The sequence below is a fragment of the Camellia sinensis genome, chromosome 5 (assembly GCF_055761805.1).
Source record: "Camellia sinensis isolate YWXY chromosome 5, ASM5576180v1, whole genome shotgun sequence".
NCBI lineage: Eukaryota > Viridiplantae > Streptophyta > Magnoliopsida > Ericales > Theaceae > Camellia > Camellia sinensis.
The window spans coordinates 198,285,627-198,303,058 of record NC_138965.1 but is presented as its reverse complement, the minus strand read 5'-3'; the positions used below and the strand labels follow the sequence as shown (position 1 = coordinate 198,303,058).

General features: G+C 41.6%; 1 protein-coding gene and 1 long non-coding RNA gene across 2 annotated transcripts; one reads left to right on the top strand and one right to left on the bottom strand.

The window, feature by feature from the left end:
- The first annotated feature begins 8,936 nt into the window (after positions 1-8,936).
- Positions 8,937-11,071, top strand: LOC145792003 (protein CRABS CLAW-like). The gene is made up of 6 exons (XM_082872477.1): positions 8,937-9,062; positions 9,921-10,049; positions 10,417-10,513; positions 10,634-10,682; positions 10,809-10,884; positions 10,988-11,071. Exons 1-6 carry the CDS (start codon positions 8,967-8,969, stop codon positions 11,069-11,071), a joined length of 531 nt encoding a protein of 176 aa, XP_082728603.1. The 5' UTR covers positions 8,937-8,966.
- Positions 11,072-13,092: 2,021 nt separating this feature from the next.
- On the bottom strand, positions 13,093-15,476 carry LOC145791119 (uncharacterized). The gene is made up of 2 exons (XR_014330834.1): positions 14,951-15,476; positions 13,093-13,371 (listed from the first exon to the last, which is right to left on the bottom strand). It is a non-coding gene; the product is annotated as an uncharacterized LOC145791119 (long non-coding RNA).
- Between the last annotated feature and the right edge of the window lie 1,956 nt (positions 15,477-17,432).

The window sequence follows — 17,432 nt, the reverse complement described above, 5'->3', positions numbered from 1 at the left end:
TTGGTGTGTTTAGAGCGTGTGGTAATTTTATTAGCCCTAATTGTGTGTTTTTAGGGCTTGGATACCTTCTTTAAATATCTGGTCCTGAGTCTTTGAAAAACAATCTACTTCTTGCAATTTTATAAAATTCCAGAAAAATCATCTCAGGTTTGTTCTTCTATACAAATTTAGGATTTTGAGTCCTCTTTTCAATGGAATTTATTAGGGTGAAAATCATTGGGTAGATTGAGAGGAAAGCTAGTTTTCCCAACGGATGACAAATCTGGACAGGTTTTCGAATATAGCTTGTAGATGAATTTCTGGAGGTGCTATGCACATTCTGTGAATTGGAATTGAAACTAGACAGGTTAATTATTATTTTTGTGCAATTTCAGGCTCTAATTTGACCTAGAAGTATTTTTCCCAAAGCACTCTTGTTAGACCTGCAGAACCGAAAAATGCTGGAAATGGTGTTTTGTTGTGTTGTTTGTCTCTAAGTGTTTTAAAGCATGCCTAATGTTATTTGCTTGTCTTACCATACCTATGTACGATTATCATGGGATATATTTCATTTCTTATGTTTGTCTCATGCTCTTTTATATGACCGAATTACCGAATGTGACTAACTTACCTAGCAAAAGATCTAATAAACGGGAAATGATAAGGGGCTGGCAATGGGTGACGTTCATCCTAGTGTTTGAGAACAATTTTATACATATGCATGACATGAATTATGATGGGATTAATACCAAATGAGTTAAGTCCTATACAAGTGGTCTAAGCGAGCCCCTAGGTTGACACGGATGTATTCAGACTCTATACGGTGGTTTCAGGGTGTAAGCGAGCCTTTTGGTATGGTATGTGCAGGGTGTAAGCGAGCCCTAGGCACGATTTGGTATGGTATGTGCAGGGTGTAAGCGAGCCCTAGGCGCGATTTGGGTGTAAGCGAGCCCACTTGTTTGGCCGTCCCTTTTGAGGTCCATCAATGTCATTGACCAGTAAATAACTGGGAGGTGGGCATAGATGGTAAGGTCTGCAAAGCAGCAAAAGGGGGAGTTCTGAATAGTTCGGTGTTCAATCTTTGTGGTTGGGTAGATGGATCTCTTTGGGGGATTCTAGTCGTCTAGTCTAACTACTAATTCATAGAACCTTGTTGTAATATTGTAAGTTATGTTACCCAATTTGTTTTGTGTATGGTTGATTGGTTGATAGAAGATATGGGGTGTGTGTGTGTTTTTATTGGGCATTCCAAGCTCATGGCGTGTCATGCCAGGTGATGAAGCGGTTTACAATGGTGAAGGTTATTTTGAAGGCAAATATGATGAAGTGTTGGAGCTGTGGTTCATTTGAAGACTTAGATTAGTTGTTTTTTTTTTTTTCTTTTGACTTTTGGTTTGGCAATGTTTTGGTAATCCTGTAATGGAATATAAACGAATTACCTGTGATATTAACTCTGGTTATATATGTATATTAAGATGTTTTGGTTATTTATCCTACTTGTGTTGTATTATTGTACGTATTTAACGGCCCGGAAGTTGGGGCGTTACAGAAGTATTCTGCGCCGAGCTAGGTCCTTCATGGATGGACCCTATAATCCTCTTTCTCAGAGAACGAACCCTTCCAGCCAACAAGAAGGAAGCGCATAAAGTGCGGGTGAAGTTCGAGCGGTTTTGGCTCTCTCCATCAGGCGCTTTATACAAGAAATCTTTCACCGGTCCCTACCTGAAATGTGTGCACCCGAGCAGCGTGGAAGCCTTCCTTTACGAAATTCACGAAGGCATCTGTGGCAGTCATATAGGGGGCAGGTCCTTGGCCTACCGACCTATTTCGCAAGGCTACTGGTGGCCGTGCATGCAAGTCGACGCCCAAAAATATGTTCGCAAGTGTGAGAAATGCCAGAAGTTTGCCCACCAGATCTACCAGCCGGCCAGGGAACTTCTTCCTCTCACCAACCCTTGGCCCTTTGCGATGTGGGGGCTAGATATAGTGGGGCCGCTCCCAACAGCACCAGGCAACCGGAAGTTCTTCATCGCGGCCACAGACTACTTCACCAAATGGGTTGAAGCGGAGCCTTTGGCAACAATCAAGGAGAAAGATGTGAAGCGGTTTGTCTGGCAGAACGTGGTCACGCGGTTTGGCGTCTCCAAAATTCTGATCTCTGATAACGGCATCCAGTTTGACGGTTGCCTATTCAGAGGGTTTTGTGAAGATTTAAAGATTGAATTCTACAACTCTACTCCGGCTTACCCATAGTCCAATGGCCAAGCCAAGGCGTTGAACAAGATCATACTTGATGGGTTGAAGAAACGGCTGGAAAAGGCCAAGGGAAAGTGGGCTGAGGAACTCCCCAGCGTCCTTTGGGCATACCGAACAACCCCGCGATGGTCTACCGAGAAAACTCCATTTGCTTTGGCTTATGGCATGGAGGTAGTCATACCTTTGGCAGTCGTCATGCCCACCCGCAGACGTGAAAGCTTTGAACCCGAGCTGAACGCCGAAGCCATTGCCCTTGAACTAGATCTTGTGGAAGAGCGTCGGGAAAAGGCTCACATCCACGTGGCTACCTACCAACAAGAGCTCTCAAGGAAATACAACAAAACGGTGCACCCTAGACCGTTCAAAGTAGGTGATTGGGTCTTGAGGAAAGTCATGGGCAATACCCTGGTGCCAGGTACAAAAATGATTTGCACCCCCAGTTTTTCAAACCCCCAGTGACCCCCAGTGTTTTCTTATTGGCTGGAATTTTTTTTTTTTTTTGTTTTCTATCTACCAATCACAGAGCCCCATGTGGAGTGGGGGTGCTGGGGGTCACCCCCCACTGGGGGTCCCCAGCACGGTTGGTGCCAGGTAAAGGCAAACTAGGGGCAAATTGGGAAGTACCCTACAAGATAACCGGTCTGGCGGGCAAGGGGGCATATCACCTGGAGGACTTGGATGGTAGAAGAATACCACAGCCATGGAATGCAACCAACCTCAAGCTATATTATTTCTAGCTTTAGCTTTCTTTTTGTGCAAAGGAAATTTTTGCCTTACACTTCATGTAATATTCATTTTTGTCAATATATAGAAGCGACTCATCTTTGCCTCAGCATTTTTAATGTTATTTTGAGTTTTGAGATTCTCAACTAAGATGATTCACTCCGATTGAAAGAGTTGATGTTTTGCTCAACTTGGATATTCTCAACCGAGATGATTCACTCCGGTTGAAAGAGTTGATGTTTTGCTCAACTTGGGTATTCTCAACCTGGGTATTCTCAACCGAGATGATTCACTCCAGTTGAAAGAGTTGATGTTTTTCTCAACTTGGGTATTCTCAACCGAGATGATTCACTCTGGTTGAAAGGGTTGATGTTTTGCTCAACTTGGGTATTCTCAACCGAGATGATTCACTCCGGTTGAAAGAGTTAATGTTTTGCTCAACTTTTGTATTCTCAACCGAGATGATTCACCCCGGTTGAAAGAGTTGATGTTTTGCTCAACTTGGGTATTTTCAACCGAGATGATTCACTCCAGTTGAAAGGGTTGATGTTTTGCTCAACTTGGGTATTCTCAACCGAGATGATTCACTCCGGTTGAAAGAGTTGATGTTTTGCGCAACTTTTGTATTCTCAACCGAGATGATTCACCCCAGTTGAAAGAGTTGATGTTTTGCTCAACTTGGGTATTTTCAACCGAGATGATTTACTCCAATTGAAATGGTTGATGTTTTGATCAACCTAGGTATTCTCAACCGAGATGATTTACCCCGGTTGAAAGAGTTGATGTTTTGCTCAACTTTGTATTCTCAACCGAGATGATTCACCCCGGTTGAAAGAGTTGATGTTTTGCTCAACTTGGGTATTTTCAATCGAGATGATTTACTCCGGTTGAAAGGGTTGATGTTTTGCTCAACCTAGGTATTCTCAACCAAGATGATTTACCCCGGTTGAAAGAGTTGACGTGCTCAGCTGTATCTACTACCGAGATGCCTTTGCCTGTTAGTTAAGTTAAGCAAGATGGTTAATGTTGCCGAAGTATTTTGTCCGGTTGAGGTTACTCAGCTGACCGTGCCAACACTTCAAGAAAATTGAACTTTTTCATTAATGATAAAAATATGTACAAGAGGTGGGGCAGCAGCCCGGTTACATGTGCTGAGCAAAAAGAAAGAAAAACTACGAAAACTACACTATGGGGGAAATGCTAGTGAATTCGTCGCCAATTTCCTCGAGGTTGATCGGTGGGCTTTGGCCTCGGACGCCCGTCGCAGTTTGGCCGGGCTGCTCCTGCTCTTAGCGGTCCTCTCCCTCAGCATCTGCGTCGGCTGCTCCTACAAGTCCTTTCTCGGCCTCAGCCTCCAACGCGCTGAAGATATCGTTGGCATATGGCATGAGATAGGTCGGTAGGAAGACAGCTGGCGGAGAGGTAAACACGTCGGTATCAGGACCTTGACCGAGCTGTTCGCAGGCAGACTTCCAACCCACTTTGAAATAGATGTCTTGGGTGGCGAAGACCTGCTTTTTATAATTGTCCTCGGCCTCTTTAAAGCCGGCGTTGTTGGCGTCTTCGCACTCTTTCTCCCTTGACTCTTTGAGTGCGTTTAGCTCGGCCTGGAGCTCATCCCGTTTTTTCTCGGCATCGTCAAGCTGGCCGAGCAACTTGGTGTTGTCAGCGTTGGCAATCTGCAGTGAAGACTTTGCTCGGCCGAGCTCAGTTTGAAGACTTTGGACTTGGCTGGCAGTATCGTTTGCCTTCTGCCACAGTCGATGAATTCTCTCCATGACCAAGTGTTGCTTCTGGATGGCCTGCGAGAAGAAAGCTTGATCAGAAAAAAACCATGCAAACACTTGTGAAAATTTAAGTATCAGTTGGGACTTACCCTGGTCATGGACTTTACTGCGGATATCACCAACCAGGTGTCTGGCACGTGGTCGCTGCCAACTACATCGCTCGGTAGAAGGAGTGTTTTTGAAAGGTCAAAGGCGAGCAGATGCTCTTTGTCACCCTTGACGGAAACGGTTGCCGGGATGTCTTTACCCCGGTTTTTGAGTTGGGGCCTCCATGCCGGTGTTGGGTCGACGGTGATGGCAGGTTGCTCGGTGCTGAGCTCGGTCACTAGCTCGGTAGAAGGGTCCGCACGTGGTCTTTTGCCAGCACGGCGTGTCTCTCCGCTGGCTTGACCGACAGCCGGATAAGCCAAGGCAACCACGGCCCCACTGGATTGACCGACAGCAGTTGGGCAGGTTTGGATGCTTGGGATCTCGGTGGAAGTTGCTGTGAGTAGGTTCTTGATGCGGCTTCTCTTTGCCATCTCTTCCGCCTCGGTTAACCGGATTAGGGGCACGTCCGGTAGTGTTGGGTCTGGAGGAGGTGATGGAGCACGGAGAAAGTCTGTGACTTTACTCCGGCGTGGAGCAGAGTACCGGTAGGTTGGGGTGTAGCCGAGTAGCTCGTTGCAATCCCGGTTGCTATAACGGAGCACGGCCCTGATGGCTTCTTCGTTGGGATAGTGGTAGTTGGCTTGTAAGGCTTGGATTGCTGCAAAGGAAAAAAGAGAAGTGTTAAAATAAAGAATATGGAACAAAGGCAATCGACCGAGCAAGTTGGCATGGCTTACATGTGGAACCGAAATTCTTGCTGATGAACCAGCCTGATACGTCGGCCGTTTCATAGTTGCCGGACACCCAGAAAAAGTCGTCATCATGTAAGTCCTTGTCTGGGGTGCCGGTCACTATCTTTTCTTTGCCCGGTTGAATTTTTAAGTAATAAGTGAGGCCGTCGCCCGTGTGCCCAAGTGTGTATTGTCGCAGTATCTCGGCTAAACCTAAGTTGGTCCTTAGCCGGTTATTTAGCTCGTGAATGCCGTTGATTATTCGGTAGGTGTTGGTTGATACTTGTGTGGGTGCTAGCCCGGTGCGACACAGTAATTCGGTCAGCAGAGGGTTGACCAGAAAACGGAGGCCTCCCTCAACGACGGAAAGAACGGTGAAGGGGCACTAGTCTAATCTGCCCCAAGGGGTTGTCTCAATCTCGGCGAGCTCTAGGTGAACATCTGCCGGGATGCCGTAGTCTTCCCGGAATACGGCCAAGGCAGCCGGGGTATCGACAAGGAAGCGGAAGCGCCCTATGTGTAGCCGGCTGGTTCAGCTCGGCAAGGTGGTTTGGCACAGACTGGTGTCTTGATGGCTGCTCGGTCGTTGAGAGCCTCAGTAATGGTCTGTGGTCCCCTTGGACTCTGTAGGAAAAGGATGGTCAGTGTAAGAGAGAGCGCGATCGCGCAAAGCGAGCTTGACTTTAGCTTGGTCATGTAGAGTGCCAAACCACCTCGGTCGTTAAGGCTAACCAAGGAGCTCGGTCACTCAAGCAGACCAGATGTTAGCCCGGTTGAACGGCCAAGTCATTTGGTTACCCTGGTTTCTACTAAGGTTGGGACAAACTGCTTATTTGCTCGGTCTGAATGATTTTTTGGATCAAAGGAAGACCTGGAGCTCGATCCGCCCCAGATCCTTAGTGTTCATCAGAGAAAAGGAAGAACAGCAAGGAGAGTGAAGGGTTAGGGACGGTTTTGGGTGCCTATGTCCTAAAACCTACGGATTTAGTGCCCTAATATGTGAAATGCCGACTGAAATAGCAAAAACGAGGTTCAAGGAACTTACCAGTTGAGGGCAGGGCCTACTTCTTCGAGCACAAATGCAAGGAATGGCAGGGACGAAGTTTTGCTGGGGGTGCTTGAGCTCTGAAATGTCAAAGGCTTGAAGAGAGGCAGTAGGAATGAAAGGAAGTGAGAAGGGGCATGTTTATAGAGGGGAAGAAGCCGCCCAAATTCAAATTTGAGGGGACGGTTGGGTTGGCTGCTCGGGGGCCAATAAGATATTAACACGTGCCCCCATTAATGGCAGCGTCAGAGTTGAAGAGACAGGAAGGCCAGACGAGGCGTCGACCGAGTGAATCAAGGAGCCGAGCAAGAAAACTAGCTCGGTTGACCTCATGCAAAACCGAAGACCGAGGAAGTGTTACCTCGGTCAGGATAAATAATCCCAGTCACGCTTGCGCGGACGGAATTAAGGGGCAATTGAGAGGGAGATTTATGAGCCGGAAGTGGGCCGAGATAAAAGCCGCGCAAGTTGAAGGCCTAAGGGCGTGTTGGGCCGAGATAGCTTAGGATTTGCCCGGAGTTGGGGCTGCTCGGCCTGTGACCGAACTACTTGCACCGGTGGTGACCGTGCAGCTTGAGTTGCTCGGCCAGAAGGCATACACCTTTGGCTCGGCAGGGAAGCTCGTGCCCAAAGCTCGGCAAGAAAGCCTTTGGTTGATCGGCGTGACCTTTCTGGGGCTCGACTTCGCCGGAATGCAGTCGAGCATGATAGGAACGGAGCTCGGCTATTGCTACACTTGGGCATGAAGTGCAGCCTAGATGTTGGCGGCTGTGATGCTGTAGCCCGGTTGCCGAGCTCCCAGCAGAGTGGACTGGCAGTTGGGTTAGGTGATGTACAGTAAGATTTGTGCTGACGGATGGGATAGCAATACCACGTGTCGAGAGAGCACTGAGGGTAGATTTGGGGCGCAGAAGGTATATAAGCATGTCTGCGTCCCCCATGCTTGAGGCAAAAAAACATTTGGTGAGACAAACACTCAACACCCTTCTCTCTCTCCCTCTCTATCCCTGTGTGTGTGTCTAACTTGATCGTCGGAGGGGTTTTCCGGCCACACACCGCCGGGTAGCTCATCGCCGTTGTGTTCGCAGGTCGATCGGACTGGTAGGAGCTTGGAAGAAAGGAGTGCGGGCTTGCCTGAATATTTGCTCCCCGTACAGAACTTATTGGTTCAAAACATCTTCTATTTTGGGAAGTGGGTTAAAAGCCACTATCCAACTTTCAACCCACTTCCCTCTCTCACAAAAAAATAAAAAAAAAACCAAAAAATAACTTTTAACCATCTTCTCAAAACACCCTAGATAAAACTTGAGTTACCATAACATTTATAAATAGGACTTTTAAGTAATTAACTCAAGTTTTTATTGTATTTTTTTGGGTCTGGAGACCCATTGGAATTTTTATATTGATTTTTATTTTTTATGATGTATGAATGGCATTTTGTATAAGAATTTTGTTTATATATCATTAATCAAAAATTAAAACTCAACAATTGCTCCCCTGCCCCAACTTAGCTCTGCTCTGCCTTTGGCTGCATGGGTGTGGTGTGGAAGGGTTAAAAAAAGTTAATGAAATATCAATTTCTTAAAATTACAGACAGTGGAATCAATGTGAAATAACTATGGTCATATACTCATTTGTGTTGTATGGAAATCCAACTCCTTTTGCAATTTTTTTTTCTTTTTCATCTGGGATTTAGTGCAACTGAGCAGATGATTATAGACAAAAAGGGTTATGATTGTCTTTAAGATGGATTTAGTTAAATTGTCTAGGTTTTGATCAAGTGAATGGTACATACCATGAGATAAAACTGTGGTCCATGTAACTCCACATTGAACCAACTCAGAATCAGAAGCAAAGGCGATTACTAATACGTTGTTGGACTTAAAAGAGTATATACACATTCACAAAATTTGAGTTTAATGGCTAATATCATTTTTTTTTATCGATTTTACTTAATGAAAATGAATAAATAATTTAGATTAAAAACAAATCAAAAGATTATGACTTAAAGTGACAAAATAAAAAATTTAGGATTTATTTGGATGCAAAGATCAAATATTGAGATTTTTTTTTTAAATTTTTTTCTAAAATTTATAATTTAGATAAAGAGTGTGGATTGTCTATGGCTCGTGGACTACTTGAATTTGTAAGATCCACAGCATATTCTATTTTAATAATTGTCAATTTTTTAAATCCTAAATTTTCATTTTGTTTTTTCTTTTTGACACTATCTCCAACGTCACAATTCCCACCTATTTATTACTACACTACATATTCACAAACCCTTACTATCTTGGACGCACTCACTTCATTCAAACCATCTCTTCCTCTTCATCTTTTTCTTCATCTTCATCAATGAACTCAGGTGGAGAGAAAGCTTCCATGGATTTGGTTCCACCAGCCGACAATCTATGCTACGTTCGTTGCAACTTCTGCAACACTGTTCTTGCTGTAATAACTACTCAATTTCACACTCTTAAAACCCTCTATATATGTGCAAGATCTAGTTTCTATATAAAAGAAGCTAGCCAACAACATAGATCAATCTATCTATTCATTATCCAACCATGTTATCTATGTCTTTCAACAACTCAACTCTGACTTCAGTATCACCCTACAATGGGCAAGGCAAACAAAAATAATCAAAGGAGGGGTCAAATTTTGTCCCTTTCAATCAATAAAACCCTTTTTAATCTTCTGTTGATTTAATTTAATTTATTTTATTTTATTTTACTTGTGTGTGTGGATGTATTACTGATTATTTATCACTTTTTTGTGTCACCTCCTAGGCTCCTATAATAGTTATGATTAGTTTCCTTGAAGATAATTTATTAAGAAATTAATGCAAACAAATGATATCTTATCAAGTAGATCAGTGATATAAATAAATGATATATAAGAGACCCTTTTTTTTTAAAAAAAACTTTTACTGACTCATTTTTCAATACAACAGTGATCCTATTCTTTGTTGCTTTCTAAATACACTAATTTGTTGTTTTGGTGCTTTTATCTCGTAGAGAAAATGCTTATAAAATGTGTGTGTATATATAGAGATCACACTACGTATGTAATTGAAACTCTCAATACAGAGATCATGGGTGATTGAAAGTGAAAAGAGAATCCAATAGTGAACATAAGTTATTTTTTTACTTTTTATATCTTTACAATAACTTCTAAGCAAATATAAATATTTGAGAAAAATTTAATATTGCTGTAATTTTTCGGAAATCAAAATTATTTGAGTTATGTGCTTTATATAATTGTATAGATATATAAACTCTCTCTATCTCTCTCTGGCTATTTTCCTAGGTTGGGATTCCATGCAAAAGGTTGTTAGACACTGTGACAGTGAAATGTGGCCATTGCAGTAACCTCTCTTTTCTTAGCACAAGACCTCCACTTCAAGGACAATATTTTGATCATCAAACAAGTCTTCAGGTTAACTCTACATACTGCGTACAGCTCTTCTTCTTCATACAACATCACTTCTTGTTATAGCACCTATAGTTTTATGGTAGTTGTGGCAGTTGCTATATCCCTAACAGTGGCCTTTGTGTACCATATTTTTTGAGTTTTTTGCTTCCCAAAAAAAAAATCTACCAACACATAAATCGGTCATAAAACATGACACAAAATATATAAGTTGACCTACCAATAAATCTTGTAAAATTTTGTCTCTTTAATGGGTATTCTGTGTCTAATTTTATAATTGATTTCTATACTTGTAGTAGAACTGAAAAAAGAAAAAGATATAATGAAGGAAAAAAATTTCCCTAATGAATGTTGTCTATCGCCATTGGTGTAGGGTTTTGGCGGTGAAATCAAGAAGGGCCAGTCTTCATCCTCATCCTCATCGACATCAAGCGAGCAAGTGTCTCCCAAAGCACCCTTTGTTGTAAAACGTAGATCATCAATATATATCCCTCATTTTTTTTTCTTTTTTTTTGGTGTTAATTTACTTACAATCAAGTAAATTGTTCTCATAACTTCTGGTTTATGTTTGGATTGTTTTGCATTTGCAGCACCTGAGAAAAAGCACAGACTTCCATCTGCCTACAATCGATTCATGAAGTGAGAAAAAATCAACAAAACAAATGACTTTTCACCCACTATTATTGCTAAACCTAATTGTTTTTGTTGTTTGATACTGTTTTTAAGTCTGAAATGTTACATTTTATGTATGTTCTGCAATGAAAGAGAGGAGATACAGCGTATCAAAATGGCCAATCCTGAGATACCACACCGAGAAGCTTTTAGCGCCGCTGCTAAAAATGTAAGTTATCTTTTCAAAGTGTTTTGGTTCATGATGATCACTAAACAAAAATGTTTCTTATTTTGTTACATTTCTAATTTTATTCTAATTTTAAGTGAAATAGTGGGCCAGGTACATTCCAAATTCACCAGTCGGGTTGATGTCCGAGGGCAGTAACAATGTGAGGAAACAATTTTCACTTTATTAATCTTTAATTCTAGGCCAGCTATACAAATATTGATAAGAATTTGATTTGCAGTGATGCTATGCACAATATATATATATTCACAAATCAATATGTTTATAAGAAAATGAGTTCTATGAAAATCTTGGCACGACATATCCCAAATTTATAAGTGTTCATTACACTTTTCTGTACACATAGGCCATGTTTGTTTGGGTAGACATGAGCTTGGGATTGGACTAATAGTTCAATAAAATTATTAATCCGATGTTTATTTAAACAATTGAAGTACGGATTAATTATTTTAAACTTGACTATTAGTTAAGATAGGATACATAATCCAACGGATTCGTAGTCCTAGGACTATTAGTCATGGGAATGCTAATCCAGTCCCTCCAAACAAACATGGCCATAGGGCATGTTTGATTGGGTGGATTAGAGTATGGGATTGAGATTATTAATCCGTGGGCCCAATTATCCTATGTTTGTTTTAACATTTTGGTTTCGGATAATTAATCCAATTGATAATTAATCCAACAAATTTGTGGGATTATTAGTAATGGGGTAGGGGTGAGATTATTAATCCAATGGATATTAATCCAATTGGATAGTGAATACCACACTAATTTAATAGGATTATTAATACTTCACTATTAGTTTTGTGAATCAAACATGACCATAAGGTTACTATTTGCTCTCAATGTGCCTGTTTGGCAGAACTTAAAAGCAGCTTATTTCAGCTTTCAGCTTAATTTAAGCTATTTTGATGTGTTTGGTTTACCTTATAGCTTATAACTTATAGTTTTTTGGAAGTCAGAAATCAACTTATTCTTTGAGTGGGGCAGGAGATGCTGAATTTATAAGTCAGAAATCAGCTTATGTTCATAGTTATAAGCTATAAGCTGTTTAGGCATAAGCTATAAGCACTTTCTCACAGCTCTACAAAACAGGACCAATGTATACTAGAGAAGCTATATGTTGCTAAGATTTTGATTTGCAGTAATGCTATGTTTTTACATAACAAAAATTGCAAAAAAAGTACACCAAAAAAAAAAAAAATTTCAATACGTAATCAAGATTCATTATTCTTCTATACACATGACATTATTGATGCTTGTTTGGTGTTGCAGGAATGAAGTAGTAAGAAATTGACAAGTCCTTGATGCTGAACAATTGAAGACAACTTAGGTACTTCAGTTAGGTAGTTTGGTTTCGCCTTCTCGTGATTTACTTACTTTGCATCAAGCTCAATGGTATTTATTACTAGATTATGAAGTACTGCAAGAGAGTTTAAATATGTGATATTTGACATTAAGAAGTTTAGCTCTATTCTAATCGTTGTGTGCTATCTAGTGCTGTAAAAGTTGTACTGTACAACCTTTGAATCCTTTCAATTAGTCCCTTAATTGGCTTTGGAAAGTGTAGGAAAAACATGTATGCTAGTATATAATCTTTCTTTATTAGTATATAATATCTAATAGCATAACTCTGCTAGCACTACAAAAAAATTCATTTTTTGCGACGGTAAATGGCCGTCGCAAATGCTCCCGGAAGTCGTCGCTAATACCTTTTGCGACGATAATGTGGCTTTTTGCGACGGTAAGGGGGGGTCGCGACAGATGGGGTTGCAAAAGAGCTTTCGCGTCGCCATTAGTTTCTGCGACGGTAAGGTGTGTTTTTTGCGACGGCACTTTTCCTGTCGCAAATAATGGGAAAAAAATCACTTTTCGCGACGGCACGTAATTCCCGTCGCTAAAAGTGAGTTTTTGAGACGGGAACATTACCGTCGTTAAAGGCTCTGGCATCTTATAAGTATTGGCGACGGCACTGTTACCGTCGCTAAAGGTGTCTTGTACATTCCAATAAGACAGCTTTTGCGACTGTGTTGGTACCGTCGCAAAAGCCTATTAATGGTTTTTGCGACGGGTTCTTCTCCCGTCTCAAAAAAAAAAAAAAAAACCCTGCTGATAAATTATTAAAAAAATTAAAATAACCTGTATTAGATAAAAAATAAGTATAAAAAATTGAAAAATTACAGAATAATATAAATACGTACATAAACAAAAATTGACAAATAATGAAAATTAATAATATTGTTCCATTCATAGCAATACATAAATAAAAATTCATAACAATAAAAATTATGCCACTACATAACGTCGTATAATACATACATAATGTTGCTCACAAATTTAAATAACATAAATCAAAATCAAAACCAAAAGTTTTCGTCTTCATTCGTTCGTGGGTTACAAAAACAAAAATTGGTCATAATCTTGATACGCCCGCATTCCAGAAAAAGCCAACTGCTACTCAGGAAATATCTGAAAAAAACAAGATAAAAATAATTAAAAACCATATAATGTGTTAATATTTTAATTATAGAAAAATATAAAAAAAAAATTGACTACTATATAATTAGAAAGATAGTTTAGTAAATAATTTTGACTGGACCGAAATCCGGCTCTAACTCCCAAACCGGGAACCCGATTCGAGCCCCGTCTCCTCCCACAAGTCTCTCGTGCCTAGGCGGTCGTGTGTGCCAAGTTTCGTGCTAAACCGACGCCGTTTGGTGATTTTGGGACGTTAACTCCTCAAATTCAAGTTTCTTAAGGAAGTAATTTGCCTAAAGTGAAATCCGGCTCTAACTCCCAAACCGGGAACCCGATTCGAGCCCCGTCTTCTCCCACAAGTCTCTCGTGCCTAGGCGGTCGTGTGTGCCAAGTTTCGTGCTAAACCGACGCCGTTTGGTGATTTTGGGGCGTTAACGCCTCGAAAAGAAGTTTCTTAAAGAAGTAGTTTGCCTAAAGTGAAATCCGACTCTAACTCCCAAACCGGGAACCCGATTCGAGCCCCGTCTTCTCCCACAAGTCTCTCGTGCCTAGGCGGTCGTGTGTGCCAAGTTTCGTGCTAAACCGACGCCGTTTGGTGATTTTGGGGCGTTAACTCCTCGAATTCAAGTTTCTTAAGGAAGTAATTTGCCTAAAGTGAAATCCGGCTCTAACTCCCAAACCGGGAACCCGATTCGAGCCCCGTCTTCTCCCACAAGTCTCTCGTGCCTAGGCGGTCGTGTGTGCCAAGTTTCGTGCTAAACCGATGCCGTTTGGTGATTTTGGGGCGTTAACACCTCGAAAAGAAGTATCTTAAAGAAGTAGTTTGCCTAAAGTGAAATCCGACTCTAACTCCCAAACCGAGAACCCGATTCGAGCCCCGTCTTCTCCCACAAGTCTCTCGTGCCTAGGCGGTCGTGTGTGCCAAGTTTCGTGCTAAACCGATGCCGTTTGGTGATTTTGGGGCGTTAACGCCTCGAATTCAAGTTTCTTAAAGAAGTAGTTTGCCCAAAGTGAAATCCGACTCTAACTCCCAAACCGGGAACCCGATTCGAGCCCCGTATTCTCCCACAAGTCTCTCGTGCCTAGGCGGTCGTGTGTGCCAAGTTTCGTGCTAAACCGACGCCGTTTGGTGATTTTGGGGCGTTAACGCCTCGAAAAGAAGTTTCTTAAAGAAGTAGTTTGCCTAAAGTGAAATCCGACTCTAACTCCCAAACCGAGAACCCGATTCGAGCCCCGTCTTCTCCCACAAGTCTCTCGTGCCTAGGCGGTCGTGTGTGCCAAGTTTCGTGCTAAACCGACGCCGTTTGGTGATTTTGGGGCGTTAACGCCTCGAAAAGAAGTTTATTAAAGAAGTAGTTTGCCTAAAGTGAAATCCGGCTCTAACTCCCAAACCGAGAACCCGATTCGAGCCTCGTCTTCTCCCACAAGTCTCTCGTGCCTAGGCGGTCGTGTGTGCGAAGTTTTGTCCTAAACCGACGCCGTTTGGTGATTTTGGGGCGTTAACGCCTCGAATTCAAGTAAAGAACGCAAAGATGCATTTTAGCTTAGAATGCAAAGATACATTTTATACCTGATCTTCTGGTGGTGGTGTATATGGATTCTCGTCTTCTGCAGATTCCCTAAATGCCCGGTGGCCACTCGATGCATCAGGAACCTATGTTAGTCAGTGCATAATGTGTTAATCATATTTGAATTTCATACATAATCTTGAGTGAAAATTGAACTATCAAACAATTGTGATGTTTATATGGAACCTGTCTGTTGGGATCCACACTCGCCCCCTGTGACACAAGGGCCATCATCTCAGCTCTCATCTGCTGCAAATGTGTAGAGAACTCTGCTCGCAGCTCCTCCCTCAACTCATCCCTTAGCTCAGCACGAACCTGCTGCGTGATCTGATCAATAGTCGATGGCTGGGGTGTTGACTGTGATGGCCCAGCACCATCCTTATACACCACTCTCCGAGGCACGATTCTCCCGTATGTGCGACAATATCCATGTCTGTCATGACCTATCAACTCATGGAAAATGGCATTCCTAGCCTCCAAAGTCCGACCGTCCTCAGGTAGCATAGAGAGTTGACGATTAAACTCATCCTGTATTGAATAAGACACACAAGTATACGCCAAATTAAGATGGTTGACACACAAAAAATAAACTTTAAATACAATCAAAGGTGTTTGGAAACTACCAAGGTCTGGATAACCTCTGGGTCATCTACTCTACGTGTCATAAGCCAAACATTCATCTTATCAGTAGACTCCCCCTTACTGGTCATCTAAATTTTTTTTAGAAATATGAAAATTAGAATCCAAATAATTTGCAAATATACAATGTTTATTTATATAGAAAAATAAAACAATAAAATGTAAACCTCATGCCGTATCTGAGAGAAAGTAGTACGCCCTGTGGTATGAGCTATGCCGTGAGCTCGCCGATTTTTAGCGTTCCTACTTGCAATTTTCTACAACAAGTTCAACAAATGTAAATATGTAAATATGATTTGTATGTTTACATATCATAAATATAACGTAATTGTATACCTCAGCATCGGAAGTACGCCAATACTCCACAAGTTGTTCCCACTGGCTTGGCACAACGTTCATAGGAACATCATCCTTCAGATTAGGATCAGAGCTTCTAGGCTTGAAATACTTAGCCTTAAGCTTGTTCTTGTGATCCTTCCATATGCTGTTGCAGTTTTTCATGCAGATTGGCTTGTACTCCTCTGGACATATATTCAAATTGTCCTATAAAACACAAAGTTTAAGGCTAAGTATAACACAAATTTGGAATTCGAATTTGTGGACAAAAATATACTTTTACCTTCACATCCTTCCAGATAGCATCAACAATATCATCAGGCACACTGTTCCAGTCAACAAAAGTAAGAGGAACAATGTTACCATTCCGGACAATAATGCCAAGTTGACTAGTTAACTTGGCCACGTTATCCCCTATTGGGCAGTAATTTCCATCAAATTGTATGTGCAGCTTTTTACCAGTACTCCACTCTTTAATGCCCTTGGCACATCCTCTACCACGCCTAGTCGAGGTTGATGAAGAACTAACATGACCTGCGATATACAATAATAATAAACAATATGCAATGGTAACAACCAAATGCAAATTTAAATAATGTGAATACAAATCATATCAAATAAACCTGATGTGGGCTGTGAAGAAGTCGAAGGGTCTGCAAAATACAATGAGAATAAACAAGTTATATCTAATGAGCATAAATAAATGTATGTGTAAATAATTTTCATGCAAATCAAAGCAAATTTAAATACCTGCGGATGGCTCATAAGCTGATGATGATAGCTGCTGTGGTGCCATTGATGGTGGACGCACCGATGGTAGGCGTGGAGGCCGAGTACATGGTAGCTGTTGTGGTGCCACTGATGGTGGTCGATACGGTGGTAATGGCCCCTCAGATGGTGGTGGCACTAATGGCCCCTCCGATGCTGGCCGATGTGATGCCTCCTCTAATGGTGGTGCTACTGATGTCCTGTTATGTAGCACATCAGACATCATGCGCCGGGGATGATCAGGCTTCCTCTTCCTTCCCATAATAATCTGCAAGCAATATAACATTAATTGACATTAGAAACATAGACAATGGTTTGTCATCAACTATAATATGACATGAATTGAACTAATACAATTACAAAGACAAAGTAAATTAAGAAATTGATGATTAACTACAACCTTGGCCTTAATTGAATTACTAATGTTGATTACATATCAGCCTATTTGAACATCAACTGTTTCCCCTTCTGCGGCTTCCCTCACCCAAACAACTTCTTCATCACGAAGCATTATATTTTCTTCCAATTGTTGGCTCATGTATGGCTCGATTTGTGGATCAGTTGAACTCATATCAAATAAACCTCTTTGAGACATCTTCACCACGACTTGCCAGTCTGGTTGTAACGGGTCTGCAACATACCAAACTTGCTCTGCTTGGGACGCCAAGATGAAAGGTTCATTGGTAATTCGATCATCTCGGTACAACAAATGATTGAAGTTCACCAACGTGAAATTGAAGA

Excerpts from the sequence above, each read along its gene's own strand:
- LOC145792003 (XM_082872477.1), top strand. The coding sequence starts at position 8,967 with ATGAACTCAGGTGGAGAGAAAGCTTCCATGGATTTGGTTCCACCAGCC. Across the intron at positions 10,514-10,633 it reads AGCACCCTTTGTTGTAAAAC|CACCTGAGAAAAAGCACAGA; the intron begins GTAGATCATCAA and ends TTGCATTTGCAG. Across the intron at positions 10,885-10,987 it reads TTAGCGCCGCTGCTAAAAAT|TGGGCCAGGTACATTCCAAA; the intron begins GTAAGTTATCTT and ends TAAGTGAAATAG.